Source organism: Salpingoeca rosetta (assembly GCF_000188695.1).
Source record: "Salpingoeca rosetta unplaced genomic scaffold supercont1.3, whole genome shotgun sequence".
NCBI lineage: Eukaryota > Choanoflagellata > Craspedida > Salpingoecidae > Salpingoeca > Salpingoeca rosetta.
Window position 1 is genome coordinate 915,368 of NW_004754931.1, and position 16,437 is coordinate 931,804.

At 58.2% G+C, this 16,437-nt stretch overlaps 1 protein-coding gene across 1 annotated transcript; it reads left to right on the forward strand.

Annotated features, from left to right (window-relative positions):
* Positions 1–725: 725 nt before the first annotated feature.
* On the forward strand, positions 726–16,317 carry PTSG_01782 (uncharacterized protein; the record flags this gene model as incomplete). The annotated part of the gene is made up of 25 exons (XM_004997706.1): positions 726–881; positions 1,091–1,192; positions 1,439–1,890; positions 2,248–2,312; positions 2,521–2,578; positions 2,748–2,825; positions 3,150–3,255; positions 3,465–3,520; positions 3,742–3,797; positions 4,119–4,265; positions 4,483–4,613; positions 4,807–4,959; positions 5,162–5,198; positions 5,448–5,561; positions 6,208–6,335; positions 6,537–6,639; positions 6,989–7,089; positions 7,372–7,428; positions 7,616–7,687; positions 7,959–8,045; positions 8,336–8,510; positions 8,717–8,850; positions 8,999–9,076; positions 9,273–10,417; positions 10,692–16,317. The coding sequence occupies 25 exons, from the start codon at positions 726–728 to the stop codon at positions 16,315–16,317; spliced, it is 9,417 nt and encodes a 3,138-aa protein (XP_004997763.1).
* Positions 16,318–16,437: the final 120 nt, after the last annotated feature.

Genomic DNA, 16,437 nt, shown 5'->3' on the forward strand with positions numbered 1-16,437 from the left:
CTTCGTCAGATTCCATGGGATGTTAGCGAACATGCTGCTGAGTCAGCATTTTTCTGAGCACCACCAACTGCCTTTTTTTTGGGAGTGCTTTGCTTTGTTGGGGACGGAGGCGGACGCTGCGAGGTGCAGGCAGAGAAGAAGGGTGTGTCGATGTGTGTGTGTGTGTGTGTGTGTGTGTGTGTGTGTGTGTATGTATGTGGGAGTGTATGTGTGTTTGTATGTGTGTGTGTATGTGTGTGTGTATGTGTGTGTATGTGTGCAAAGGGACACGGAGATGAGGACTGTTACGTACAATGGTGATGGGATGATGTGTGTGAAAACCCGTCCACCGACACTCTCATCACAGTCATGGACACACACAAACCCACAAACAGTCTCCTTTGTTCATGGTGACTGATCCTTTGTGGGATCCACACACGCACACACACACACACACACACACACACACACACACACACACACACACACACACACACACACACGCATGCACATATCAGACTCACCCCAAACGTGCTCTCTCTCTCTCTCTCCCTCTCGCTCTGTGTGTCGCTGTGTTTTTCCTCGCTTTGCTTATCCTTAACTCGTGCCCCATCGGCCACCAGCACACACAGGCAACCACGAACAGTCATACGGACACACACACACGTCTCCATCAGTAAGCGACCTGCACTGACAACAACAGCAGCGGCAGCTGCTGCCGGTGCAAGCCAGGAGACGAGGCAACGATGCCGCTCCCCAAGGAGCTCGGCAACTTTGCCAAATCGGGGCTCTTGCCCTCGTTCACAGGCGGCTTGCAATTTGACGCCCCAACTGTGCCAATCGACGTGCTCCACCTCTACACATGGATTGGTCTCTTCGTCATCCCGCTCAGCATATCCTTTGTACGTGCTCAGGGAAGCTCAAATGGCTGGAGACGTGGTGGAGATTGATGCATCGCATGCAAGGCATGGTTGTAACTAACCTTGCCACAGTGCATCGCCACCGTGTGTTTTGCTGTCTTATCATTGTTCTCATTGTTGAATTTGGTGATCACGCGTTCATCCGTTACTGCGTGCCTGCGCTCCTACATGGTTGGCGATCGCATTGCCAGGCCTACTTCCATGACCTCTCCCTCGCGGCAAAGCTGGGCTACTCCTTTGCCCTTTCGGCCTTGTTCGTGCTGGTACAAGTCATCAACGCAGAACTGCACAAGGTGAGAGGGTGTGTATGCGCGTGTATGTGCGGTTTTGTTGGTTGTCTTGGTTGTCGCCCAGATTGGTGCACGCTCTCTCTGCTGTCGTCTCACCACCACCAACTCCCATGACAACACCACACACACACACACACACACACACACACACACACACACACACAACGCCGCACATACACACACACACACACACATGTGCACACGCACCTGCGCACACATCTGTAAACGGGCGACCCTGGTGCTGTGCAGACGTTTGATGAGAAGGAGCCACGCCTACCGGAGCGGCCACCACGTGCCATTGACAGCGCGGGCACCCTGTCCCCCATCGACGAAGAGCCCACCGCTGACGATGCTGCTGCTGCTGCTGCCGCGCGTGCCAGCACACCGGCGTCGCGCGCAGGACACCGCGGCAACAATGACGCAAATACCACTACCAACAGCAGCGGCAACACCGCCAGCAACCCACCTGGACCGTCGTCGACATCATCACCAGCGTCATCAGCAACAGCAACAGCGGTGCCCGCGGCACTGCGTCACCTGCTGCGCAACCCAACGGCGTACGACCCCATTGGCGAGCCAACCCACATGAGCTTTGCCGAGCTGAAGCAGAGCGACCAGCTCTACAACCGCCCGGGCTCGTTTATTGTTGGCGGTCCCATCGACCCCATGTCTCTCAACTTCCCAGCAGAGGACACGCAGCGGTGTGTGTGTGTGGGGGGGGGGAAGCAAGCGCACGAGAGTGAGAGAGCGCGAGAGCGTGTGCGTGTGAGGGTGTGGGAAGGAAAGGCGAGCGTATGGGGGGGGGGAGAGAGAGAGAGAGAGAGAGAGAGAGAGAGAGAGAGAGAGAGAGAGAGAGAGAGCGTGTGCGTACGTATGTGTGTGTGTGTGTGTGTGTGTGTGTGTGTGTGTGTGTGTGTGTGTGCGTGTGCCTGTGTTGGGTAACCAACCACGCCTGAGAGATTGCTGCCATTGCTCTTGTGGTCGAGCCGTGACGACCCTGCTCTCAAACAGCACCAATGCAACCTCACCCCTTTGCTTCATACCAACCACATCCTCAGCTGGCTTCACGGTCCTATGACGCGCGGGGATGCTGCCGACATCCTCAACGCCAGCCCATACACAGGTGACGCACGCACACATGTGGCGCTGTGCAAGTGCTTGTTGCTCTTGCGCTCATTACTTCTAATACAGCCTTTCACCCAAATGGTGGCTGCTGATTGTTGTGTTCTCGTGGCTGATGTGTTGCTGCCTGCTGTTTGCGTTGCCTGCTGCTTTCCTCACTCCTTGTCGCTCCCAACATGCATACACTCGCACACACGCACGCACATCAGACTGCTTCCTGTTTCGTGAGAGCATCAGCCAGACGGGCTCGCTCGTCTTCTCGTACAGGTCGGGGCCACGCTTCAGCACGAGAAACTGCCCTTCCACATGGCTCCATGCACATTTACACACACGCACACACATACGTTTACACACACACACACACACACGCGCGCGCGCGCTTGCGTTTGTCGCTCACATGTCCCCCGCGCCCTTCTCCCTGTGTGTATGACTGCAGGAGCGGCGATCGCGTGATCCACAGCATCATCGGGCACCGGTTCGACGGCTACTTGGTCAAGCACGTCATGTGCTCATCGTACGTCCTCTGTTCCCACGCCGTTCACGTCATCACTCGACGCTGCTGCTGCTGCTGCTGCTGCTGCTGCTGCTGTACTTTCGTTGCGTTGGTGCCATCCCCACACGCCGCCTTGAACCCATCACTCATGCAGCGCGTGCTTTATACCACACACACTCAACACACATACACACACAACTCAACTTGCACGCACACACACACACAAACACACATACACACACAAACACAAATACAAATACAAACACACAAACACACATACACACACACAACTCAACATACATACACACACACACACACAACTCAACATACACACACACACTGCAGGCTCGGGCAAGTGGTTGGGGTGCTGTTTGACGGTCACACAACGCCGTTTGTCATCACACCCGTTTTTGCCGACGAGGACTTGCGGGCAGCGCAGGTTGCACTGCACGTACGTCCCGCGCATATGCACGTGTGTGTGTGTGTGGTTGTGTGTGTATGTGTTAGCTTCTCTGTTCACAATTATCTTTGCATGTGTGTGTGTGTGCGTGCGTGTGTGCGTGTGTGCGTGTGCTCCACACCTGGTTGCGATGCCACGCGAATGCACTGGTGTCATGTTCACTGCGTGTGCTGTGTATCCCGTCGTTCCCTCAACTGCAGAACGAGCGTGAGGGCGCACAGAAGGGAGCAACGGCATCGGCTGACACCACATTCCTGTAAGACCGCCAATCAGCACACAAACTCACACACCCTTACACGCGCGTACTCATCACGCCATCACCGCCTGCCAACTTTGAAACGCTCATATTTCTCATCACTTGTCACATTGTGTGCACTCATTCCCTTCCGTCCCATCTTCGTTCTTCTCCCGTTCTTCCGCTCTCCCTCATCCCATTCCCTCCCCCTCCCTTTGGTCTTCATCTTCGCTGCGTGCCAGGAATCAGCAGCGCCTGAATTTCTTCAAGAGGAAATATGCGTCGTTTGTTCCTGCCGGTCCGTTAGCATGACACACATACACAATGAGGAATTCGTATAGCTCTGTATGCCTTGGCAGTGCTTCTTGCATGCGTTGGGGTCGTTCGCACCCTGCTGTTGCACACACACACACACACACACACACACACACGCACACACACACACGCACACACACACACACACACACACACACACACACACACACACACACACACACACACACACACACACACACACACACACACACACACACACACGCACGCACGCACGCACAAACACACACACACACACACCTCCTCCTCCTCCCTCACAACGTCGCTGGCCCACTGGCGCATGCAGCCTTTGACTGGGACGAGCTTGCGACAATGACACCACCAGTGGCGAGCGAGGGCGATGTGCGGTCCATGTGCATTGCCGCTGCTCTCGCCGCCTGCTCCGATGCCCGCGACACCTACCTCACCAACGCTGGCGTCTACGAGGCAATTGGTGCGCATGTGTGGGCGTATGTGTGCATGTTTGAGTGTAGCCGCGTGTACCCCTGAGTGTGCGTATGTACGATGTGCGAGTGTGTGTGTGTGTGCGCGCGTGTGTGTGTGTTCATGCTTGTGCTTGCCCTTTCTCATTCCCCTCACACCACCCTTTTGCTCACATCACATCACATCACATCACCCCTCCTCCTGCCCCAACACGACCTATTCACCAGACGAGCTTGGGCCTGCTGGGCGGTTTAAGTGGATGGCGCACAAGCTGGACCGGCCCATCTCTCGTCTTGAGCGCGGCACGCTCGTGCGTCTCGCCAAGCTGCCCATCGATACAGAGGCGGCCGTTCAGCAGGTGATGTTGCTGTTGTACTTGCTGCTGCGGATGGGGTGGTGATGATCCATGTCGGCCGTGTGTTTGACACGCACATTCTTGCACGTCACGTGCGTGTGTGCGTGCGTGCATCCTTGACATGCGTGGCCTGTTTGTGATGTCCAATGATGTGGCTCACGCTGTATGCTTCAATGTCTGTGACTGGGCGTGGTAGATTTTGTCGGGCGACCCACCAGATGAGGATGATTTTGACGACGATGACGACGACGACGACGACAATGATGATGATTTTGATGATGACGATGAGGCAGGCGATGCTGGCCACGATCTGAAGCCCGCACACGACACCAACTCATCATCCTCGGAGGTGCGACAAGGGTGGCGCGTGGCGATGACATGGCATTGTGACTTGTTGTTCTCTTGTCATGTTGACACTAGGCTGTAACATTCTCCTTCAGTGTGATGCGCACGCGTCACACATGCGCATATGTCGCACATGCACACACGTCACACATGCGCATTGCAATTCACCGCCGTGTCATCGTGCCCACTGCCCCCTGCTGTTGCAGGACGAGGAAGAGATGGCGACCAACCTTGCCTCGCTCGGTGCGCACAGATGTGATGTTTGCCATTCCCCCCAAGTGCAGCTGTTCTTGCCTTGCACTCTTGGCATCTCTCTTCCTCTGCAGAGGCGCGTGTATGTAACCAGAGACAAGACACAGAGACAGAAATAGATGTGCGAGTAACAGCACACGCACACACACGCATACACGCATACACGCACACACACACGCGCGCGCGCATCCTCACGAACACATCCATGCGCGCCCAACACTGCCGTGTTGCTGTGCGCAGGCTTCCCGTTGACGCGGGCGGCTGCGTCGCCGCCACTGCCACCGCGCCGCTACAGCCACGCGCACTCTGCCCAGCACTCAGCAGCAGCCCTCCCGTTTCTCACGCCACAGGACCGTACGTTCATGCACTCGCGCGTGTGTGTTTGCTTGCTGGGTCTTGTGCTGTTGCTCGTGCGCGATTGCTGACGCTGCTACGCCCTCTCTTTGCACATCACCCCTGCGTGCGAATGCTGTTTGTGCGTGTGTGCAGCGTGGGCGACGATGGACGCGCGAACCGTCTCGCTGACAGCACCGACATCCATTCCAGACGGACACGAGGTATTGCCACGCAATCACCAGTAACACAACACGAAGCAATGCGCAGCTTTGTACTTTTGCTCATCACCTTCATCATGTCCACATGTGCGTGTGTGTGTGTGTGTGTGTGTGTGTGTGTGTGTGTGTGTGTGTGTGTGTGTGTGTGCAGAAATTGGCCTCCATCGTTCTTCTTCCGCCAACGCTCGACTTGAATGGTGCGGCGTTTCTCGTATTGACGCCTCTGTGTGTGTGTGTGTGTGTGTGTGTGTGTGTGTGTGTGTGTGTGTGTGTGTGTGTGTGTGTGTGTGTGTGTGCGTGTGTGTGCACGTTCCAGCCTGTGCTCCCATGTGTGTTTGGTACGCGTGTGCATCAACACAGCATCATCATCATCATCCAAGGTTGCTTGCCTGCCATCAACAACGGGCTCACTGCATGCTTCACGCCTGCCATCCACGCCGCAACAGATGTGGCCTTTGATATGACGCGGAACGAGGCCCAGCGCCTGTGCGAGCGCGCTGCTGCGGCTGCGTCTGATCTCGCCGTTGTTGTGCAGTCCGCGGACGGCGCCTCTGTGGGCGACACCGTCACCATTGTCAGTCGTTGTTAGGATGCTGGTGCCACCCGTGTGATTGTCTTGATGTGCGTGTGTTGTGTGTGTGTGTGTGTGCACATGTGCACATGTCTTCCTTGTCATCTTTCCACTCTCCCCATCCTTCTCTCCCTTGTGTAACGCTTTTGTGTCTTGCGTTGGCTCACGTCGCCGTGATCACTCGTTGCATTTGTCGTGTCGTAGGCTGATGGCAACCCCGGCCAGGACTCGTTTGTTGCAAATCGCAACAGCGATCAGATTGTCTTGCCCAAGCAGTCGGCCATCCCTCTTGCTGCAGGCTTCTCAGGTGCAGCGCGTGTGTCCATATGGTTGATTGTATCCGTATGCGCGGGTGTATGTGTGCGTGCCCATGTGTGTGTGTGTGTGTGTGTGTTTGGGGGGGGGGGGTTGCTTGTGCGTGTTTGCTTGTGCGTGTTTGCTTGTGCGTGTTTGCTTGTGCGTGTTTGCTTGTGCGTGTTTGCTTGTGTGCACCTTGATGCGTGTTCCGTTTCAGCTTCATCCTCGAGCATGCTTCCTCGCATTTCCCCAATTCGTTACCACCTGCCCGCTGCTTAACACCTCGCCTCACACGCTCGCCGTTCACGCCATCACCATCACCACCAACACCACCACCACCACCAACCCAACTGTCACAGCCGGCCTGTTCCTTGTTCGCAAGGTTACGCGCAACGGAGAAGCGCGGTTTGTTTTGCACACATACAAGAAGGACGACGACTCTGCACAGATCCTCCAGCACGTGAGCACTCGTGTCTGTGTCTGTGTCTGTGTCTGTGTCTGTGTCTGTGTCTGTGTCTGTGCTTGTGCTCGTCAATTTGTTTGGTTGTCATTGTGCATGTGTGAGTGTGTGCGTGTGAGTGTGAGCATGTGTGTGCAAGTGTGTGAGTTTGTGCATGTGTGTGAGTGTGAGTGTGTGTGCATGTGTGTGTGTGAGCGTGTGCAGTGTATGACTACTTGTTGCCGCTCCTTGCTCCTGCGTGTTGGCTCACTCGGCATTGTGTTCACTCCCGCCTGCCAACAGGACGCTCCTCTGCGGACCATGCTTATGCGGCGCTACCTGCTCAGCCTCTACAACCACGTCAGTCCAATGCCAACATGCGCACATTGCTTGCTTACACTCTTCCCCACCCATGCGCATCAACACAACACGCACGCGCACTCTCTTACACAAGCGCGCTGACTCGCACGTGACTTCGTAGCCGTATTCTTCCCTTCCACCTGTTGTTCACTCATACCTCACCGTGTGCCGTGCGCGCACCGTGCAGGACGTGGGGCTGCGTCACGTCATCCTGCCAGCGCGATCAAACGCACTCATTCCGGCCGTCCAGTGCAGAATGGTGCGGTGTCCCCCCCCCCCTCCTCTTCTTGCTCACGGCTTCTGTTGCGTGCTGCAACCGCCTTGCACACAATTGCACCCTCCTGCCATGCGCGCACGTGGAAACACGTGTAATTCTCGTGATGGTGCTTCCGTATGTGTCGTAATGTGATGAGCGTATTGAATCTTCATAACCATAACATTTGTTTCGTCTGTGGTTACCAAACCGCATACCCTTTCTTGTCAACCTCGTTTGCACGTGTTATCGCCTTGCAATTCTTGGTTTTTGCCAGGCGCCACTGGCACGCCCCGCTGGGTCGCTTGCCGGCCCGTTTCCACAGCCCATCCAGCCTCTCGAGCACTTTGCCTGGCTCATGCTGGTGCGTGCGTGCGTGCGTGCGTGCGTGTGTGTGTGTGTGTGTGTGTGTGTGTGTGTGTGTGTGTGTGTGTGTGTGCGTGTGTGTGTGTGTGTGTGTGTGTGCGTGTGTGTGTGTGTGACTACCCACCAGACATTGCCGGCTGCCATATGCTCAAACGCTTTATGTCTTCTGCTTCTTCTTCCTCCACGCATGTGCACTCACTCTCCCAACCCCAACCAACCCCGACCCCAAAATCTGCTCATACCTTGCCCAACTCACGGCTGCCTGCGTCACTGCACATCCCGCGTTAGGATGTGTGCGGCATCCGAGATGCCACCTCCCACAAGCGCAAGAACTCAAACATCCCGAACGATGACGATGACACCAACAAGGGCGACAGCGAAGATGCCGGCAGTTCCTCGTCCTCCTCATCGTCCACTGTTGGGGGAGGCCAGCACCGAAAGCAATACGTCTGCCAAGTGCTGCGTGAGTTGCTGCTTGCCTCTGTCGGTGTTGTGCATTCGTTCGACATGTCCTTCATGCCTCACGTCAACACCACACGCCACGTCACGCACGCACACACACATACACACACATACTTCATTTCTCTCTCTCTCTCACTCACTCACTCCTCTCCCTTCATCGTACACACACACACACACACACACACACACACACACACACACACACAGCGGGCCACTTTGCGGTGTTCATGGCTGATGTGACCCTGTCGCCTGACCGCGAGTGGGTGTACTCGCTGCTCATCACGGGCACATCGTCTGTCTTCCTGGCTCGCGTCACCCAGGACGACGCAGGCCTCAAGCTCGTAAGTGCTCGTGTTCGCAATTCGTGGCTGATCACGCCTTTTCTGCCCACTATTGGTGTACGCGTAGTGCAAATCACAACACACTTGTCCAAGTGCGTTTCTCGTATCACTCATCTGCTGATGTTGTTGTTGTTCGTGTGTGCAACAGGAGGGTGAACGGGCCACGTTTCCAACAATCAACCACTTGCTCGAACACTACATGAAGTACCACATGCCAACGACCGAGGTACGCCCTTCTACCTGCACTGCGCGTGTGCATTCTTCATCTATGCATGCACGTTGGTGTGGGTGTTTCCTTGATGAAGGCGGCGGAAAAGGCGCAAACACAAGAGTGCTCCAAGCACAATGTCCACCCTCACATGCTTCTGTCTCCTTCAGCCCCTTACACTCACACATGCAAACGAACACACACGCGTGTACAGATGATTGATCTTCTGCACCCCGAAACAAGTGACGAGGACGACAGTGACGGCGACGACAGTGGTGACGATGGAGCGTCTCGCAAGACTTCGAAATCCGGCGCGCAGTCGCAGCAGGCTGCAGAACAACACAAGCCGCCTGTGGTACTGCGGCGCATGCTGTCTGTTGTTGCCGTGCCTCAATCGGCGCGCGAAGACGCCAGGCACCAGCAGCAGGGACGCCACCCGTCCCCACCGTTCACCCCCGATGACGACTTGTCAATTGACCTCGCCCTCTTCTCCCGTGGATCCATGCGTGATCAGGTCCCTAGCAGCCGTGCCAGCCACGCCACCAGCGCCGTCCACACCCCGCACCGCAACTCTCCACTCACACACGCACCCGTCACTGCAACAGGAGGCGACAGCATTGAGACTGGCAAAGGCAACAATGCCAACTTGCAGGAGCACGGAGGCAATGGCATGAACGAAGATGATAGTGATGATGACGGTGACAGCGAGCCACATGCGCAGACTAGTAGCACATCGCGTCGCGATCGCCGAAGACACCGCAGGCAGAAGAGGCGGCAGCAGCGCGCAAAACAACACAAGGAGGCTGGTGCAAGCCAGGGCAGCAGTGGGGATTGCGAGAGCAGTCGTCATGGTGGTAATGATGGTGTTGACAATGATGACGATGATGAAGATGGTGCTGAGAAAGGTGTCGGCATGCAGAGACGACCAAATACAGACAGCGCAGAAGAAGGGCAGGGCAGCGATGGTGATGCTGATGAGTACCAGATCAGTGACGAGCGGTTCAGTGTTGCACTGCGCGATGCAGACAACACGTATGACGATGGGCATGGTGAAGGCGCATTGCAGCGGAGGTCTGTCGCGCATGCAAGCACGCTGGCCCTTGATGGCGGGCGGGACGTGACTGCAGACACATCCGAGGGGGAGCTCGAGCACACAACGGGCCGCAGCGGTGACGACTATGATGATGGCGGCAGCAGCAATAGCAGGAACGCGGTGTCCGACACAGCACAGAGGAGAGTACATCACCGACCCTCTTCATCGTCCTCATCGTCATCATCATCATCATCATCATCTCGGAATGGGGAGGAAGATACCACAGCGACATCCTCGCTCGCCGTCCTTCAAGACCGACTCTCAAGGTACATGCGCGTGTGTGTGTGTGTGCGAGTATGTATGTGTGTTTACATTGCATGCGTGTACATCTGTGTTCACATGCGTTTGCAAGTGTGTGCAACGTAAGTGTGTGCGTGGTGCTGTTGTGGATACAATGGCGTACCCGTGTACGGCGCACCACAATTTAAATGGATCGCACTCCCCCAACACCCCCCCTCCTCCACCCTTCAACACCGCCAACCTCCACCAACCTCACGTTTTTCGTCCCTGCCGCCTGCTCACCTTGCTGTCCTGCTGCAGTGGCGGGGTTGTGCTCCGCGTACCGCCGTTGCCGCCACGCGCGTCCACCACGTCCATCCTCGCCTCTGCGGGCTCTCTCATTGACGATGACGAGAACAGGAGCAGCAGTGACGGCGGTAACGGCAGTGGCGACAGATACGAAGACGCTAGGCTTGGTGGCCTGCACCTTGTGGACACCAGCGAGGGTGCGCGGGCACGCAGCCCTTATGCCGCCAGCAGCACCGCCGCCACAAACACAGACGTGTCCACAACGGCCGCTGTTGGCAGCGCGGTCGGTGACGGCACCGTTGGTGGTGATGGCGCGAGCAGCAGCGCCTCCGATGACGATCACCAACACGGGCATGGCGCTAATAAGAACACCGCTTCAGCGCAACAAACTCCACCGCACCAGCCACCGTCACCATCATTTTCTTCTTCCTCCTCCTCACGTTCTGGTTCGTCTTCATCCTCCTCCTTGTCTTCATCGGCATCGTCTTCGGCCACATCTCACAAGGGAGCTCAAGCAAGCGGCAGCGGAAGAGACAGTGCCCGTGGCGGTGATGGCGAGGACGACGACGCTGCGTCCGACACCAACTACGACAACACCACCAACAGCGGCAGTGAGATTGACGCAGACTCACCGCAGCAAGTTCACCTCGAGGCACCCTATGGGATGGTGAACATGAGTGATGAAAGCGGCACACACAACCGTGGTGCAGAGCACGGTGATGACGACGCCGGCAATGATCATGGTGGTAACACCATCGCCGCCACCACTGCCCACGCAGCGATTACGGCTGCCAGCAGCGCAACAGACCAACAACAGCAAGAAGAGTGTACGACCGCACAAGGTGACGCAGCCACCGCAGCAGATGCTGATGGCGATGCTGAGAGGCGTCGTAGTCGCCGCCGTCCCCGCCGCGCTCATCCCCACCAGCGCACGCGTCTTGGGCGTCGACGCGCTTCCCTCAGGGACACAAATGCAGAAGAACAAGCTGCCATCACGCCGGCGACAGCAGCTACTGGCACTGCCACTGCTGCCACTGCCACTGCTGCCTCCACTTCCAGCTCCACGTCGACAATCCTGACGCCTGCCCATGTACCGCCACGGCAGCGCTCACGCCAACGCAAGGACAAGGGCAAGGGCGGGCTGGCATGGCACCCTTTGGGATGTCTGCCCACGGTGTTTGTGCGCTTCCATCGCCAGGACCTGCTGCATGTGATTGATTACCATCACCGGCTCATTGACCGGTTGTGGGCCGCCGTGCTCATGTTCGGCACAACGCTGGTTGCCTTTGAGCTGACGCGCCTCTTCTGGGACGTGGGCCTGGTCATGCTGTGGGTGAGCGCGGCCAGCGCGCAGTATGCGCTGCTCAAGCACGCACGCACAGACTCGTTTGCGTCGCTCATTGACGACAAGGCAACGGCGTTTGCCCGCGCCCTCTACTTTGTCATCTTCGGGCTGCTTGCGCTTTTGTTTGATGCTGCATTGGACTGGCCGCACACCACCGACCGCCTCTACGGCGTGCCCGTCGCCTCCGCCGCCACCTTACGCAACCTGCGGGATCTTTTGCTCACGGTCGTGGCCATCCTGCCCGTGCTGTTTGTGTTTGGCGTGCTCCCTGTGCTTCGCACGGCGGCGCACCACGTCCTTGAGCAGCTCGACCTGCACGTGTTTGGCGGCGAGGGGACACAGTCAACAGCCGCAGCCTTTAGCCAGGTCTGCCTCGCCATCGTCTCTGCTGGCATCCTCTTTGTCATTGCGCGAACGACAGTCGATGACGAGGTATCTGGCGTGTTCTCGCTTGTGTGCGGCGTGTGCATTGGCCTTGCCTCCTTCCTCGCCCGCACACCATCCTCCACACCGCTGCTGGTCATCAAGCACATTGGCCGCCGCGTGCGCACCCTATTCCACCAGCGCCCTCGTGGACACGGGGCTGGCAGCAGCAGCAGCAGCAGCGGCGGCGGCGGCAGCGCCGATAGCAGTAGCAGCACCGATAATCACGGGAGCAATGGTGATGGCGAGGGTAGCGACAACGACAACGCAAACAGCGACAGTGGTGACAACGGGGAGACGGCGGCCACAGGCAACACCAACCCGTCCAGCCCCGATGACTCTGCAACAGGCGCAGGCGCGGCACAGGCAAACACCGCCAACAACAACAACAACAACACCACTACACCCAGCACCAGTAGTGATGACAACAACATCAACAACAACGGCAACAGCAGCTCGGAAGTTGATGGCGCCGGAGCAGATGGCGAGGCTCGTGATGCGGGCGATGTTGACGAAGACGCGTTTGTGTGGCTGTCGCGGCTTGGCTGGGACGTGGTGCTGCTGGTGTGCCTGTCTGGGCTGTGGTACTTGATCAACCTGACGGGCTTGTTTACGACAAACACGCGCGTCATTCGAGATGTCACGGTCGCGCTCATTGGCGTGCTCAGCCTCGTCAGCAACATCCTCTTGCTGCAGGCGCGCGCCACGCACCCGTTTCGTGTGCTGAAGAACCCCGTGTTTGGACACATCCCAACAACGGGCTTCAACGCGCCACCGGTGGTCACCACGTGGCACGAGCACTGCGTGTACTGGACGCGTGCTGTTGCCGTGCATGTTGTTGCGCCCGTATTTGTCATCAACGAGATGCACGACAGCGCCCCGCGGCTCGTGGACCGGTGGGGCGTGGAGGTCGGCGCGCTGCTGCTCGCCATCGGCAGCTTCAAGATTGCCCGCGCGCGCCTCGGTGACGGCAGCATGTTTGCACTGGCCGTGGTGCTGTCGTACCTGTTTTTCCGCTTTGACTTTGAGTCCTCATCGGAGGGCGGGGTGGTGGACCTCTTCTTCGTGCTCATCATTGTGCAGAAGACACAGGAGTTTCTCCTCAAGCTGCGCTTCATCTTCACGTACAACGCGCCCTGGAACGTCAAGCAAATCTGGGGCTCGGAGACGCACGCGGTGCTGTACCCGCTCTCCATCGCCCACGGCGCCGTGATGACCTTCCAGGCCATGATTGCCGCTGTCATCTCTGCGCCCGTGTACCCGCTGCTCGGGTCCTCTGTGTTTCTCGTGTCTTACTTCCGCCCGCTGCGCTTCTGGGAGCGCAACTACGAGACGCGCCGGCTGGACGACGAGAACATGCGGCTGGAGTCGTCGCTCAAGCCCTCGGGCGCAACAGCAAACAACCTCAACTCGCTCTTCTACCAGGAGGTGTGCCAGGAGCTGGAGCGGCGGCTTGGGCGAGACATCATGCTCGGCCGCATGGGCCAGGTCTCCCCAGGCGACGTGCTGCTGCTGCTGGACAACGACAACAAGATGACGCTCTTCCTGCACGTGATTGAGCTCGGCAACGGGTACGTCTCGTTTCAGGTGCGCGGGCTGGAGTTTGTCGGCACCTTCTGCCAGGCGCGGGAGGTGGAGGCGCTGGAACACGACCAGCGCGATGAGTCGCGCGTGTGCTGCTGCACCACGACCACGTCCCAGCGGGTGTGGCCCTCACTCATGCTCGCCTTCAACGCCGTGGCGCAGCTGCGCTGGGTGACGTGGCAGCACGTGTCGCCCGCGTATGTGCTGGACGGGTACAGCATCAGCCACCTGGCTGCCCAGCCGCTCTTCTCCTCCTACGAGATGCGCCAGACACTCATGGACTGTCTCAACAAGGCCATCATCTACTACGCGGTGCGCCACCCGCGCCTGGTCGAGTGGCTGCGCGCCGATGCCGTGCAGGCTGCGACGGGCGCTGTCACCACGGAGTACGTTGATCGCGACGCCCTGTTCAACCGCATGTGCGACCCGGACTACGACCGGCACGCGATGGGCGTGTCGCTGCGCTCGTTCTACGGCGTGTACGACGACTGGATCGCCTGCTGCACAAAGCACGTGTCGCACGAGGCCATGAGCGGGCGCGATGAGGCTGACGTTGCGCTGGTGCGGGACTCGGGCAGGGACAGCGTGGTCACCAAGTTTGTGTTCCTTGTGTGCTTGCTGGCCCGGCGCATGATGCTGGATCGCGCGCGCCGCATGTCGCACGTCGAGGACTCGTTCATCCACGGGTTCCACGGCCTGTTCCGTGGTCGCCTGCAGCCGGACAACTACAAGGACGAGTGGGTGTTTTTCGACCCCACCATCCTGACGGAGGTTGTGTTCCCCGGTGCGCGCATGGGCCTGCGGCTGCGGCAGGACCACTTCACGGATCCAGACGAGTACACCGACGTGGAGAACTTGTGGGACTCGCTCGATGACTACGACAGCAGCAAGGGGCCGCTGCGGCTGCGCATCTACAACGAAACGGATCCTCGCTGGCGGGAGTCTGTGCTCAACGCCTTTCCGTCACTGCTCTCCTTGCGCTGGAACATTGAGGACTCGAGCGCCAACAAGGAGTTCTTTGTCGTGTCGCTCGTGCGGCAGCGCCGGTCCTACAAGGTGTTCAAGGTCAACCGCGAGAGCGTGCGCGGGCTGTGGGCGGCACAGCAGCAGGAGGTGATTTACTTCAAGACGACGCACTCTGAACGCGGCAGCATCCAGAACGCAAAGTGCGTGTTGCGCAACCTCATTTCCCAGTCCAACGACCAACCCGTCGGGTATCCCATCTACGTCTCGCCCATCATCACGTCCTTCGCCTGCAAGCCGGACATGCCCGGCCCACTGGCGGTGCTGGCGCAGCGCCTCCGCGCGTTTATGGCCTTCTTGCTGCGCGCTGCGGGGACCAACAGCGCAAGGCAGCAGCGCCAGCAGCAGGCGCAACTGCAGCAGCAAGCGAGAAGACGACCCCACTCCCGAACCAGAAATAACCCTGACGCTGGCGGCGGCGGCAGCGACGATAATGGCGATGGCGGCGCAGCTGACAGCAGTCACGACGATGCCAGTGTCGGCAAGCAGGGCGAGGACCGCACCAACACCGATGCCGAAGCAGTGCATGGCCCAGATGCAACCCCATCTGGCGTTGGCTCATCGCTCGAGAGCACGTCAGCGACAGGTGGCTCCGGCGCCAATGGCAGCGCGCAGGCAGATGGGCACACGGAAGCCAGCAGCACCCAGAACCACGGTGACAGCGCAGCCACTGATGCCGAGGCTGTTGGGAACGAAGGCACGCAGATGCCTGGCATTTATGACTTTTGTCTTCACGACGAAGACGTGTACGACCAGTGCTCTGAGCCCGCGACAGCCTCCAAGGAGAGCGAAGAGGCAAAGGAGGAGCAAGACGAAGACGAAGTCGAAGTTAACGAAGCGCAAAAGGATGCGGTGACTCAGCCGCCGTTCTTGTACAGCGAGGAGGAATTGTATGAGGATGTGGGTGACCCACGAGCAGGATCTACCGCGAAACAACAGACTCGAGCAGAGCAGCAGAGGTCGCGGAATGTTGTTGATCTGGTCCACGACGATATGTATGAGATGTTGGAGGGGGAAACGAGGACGAACACGGCCTGCGAGGACGTGAGTGTTGGCGGCGTTGGGATTGGTGAAGGCGACGGCGATGCTGTTGCGGAGACTTGCCTGAGAGGCGTGATGGACGTGACGGCCACCAACACGCGAGGCGTTGGCGCGCCCACGAACGAAGCCACACCATCCAAGGCGTCATCCACCGATGAGAACAGCAGCGCTGCAGACGAGAGCATTCTGCATTCGTCGCTGCCACAAGCTAGCCGGGTATAAAACCATGTATGCGTGTGTGTGTGTGTGTGTGTGTGTGTGTGTGTGTGTGTGTGTGTGTGTGTGTGTGTGTGTGTGTGTGGTATGAATGAGCGCACAGGCGCTGTGATTGCCAAAGTTTTT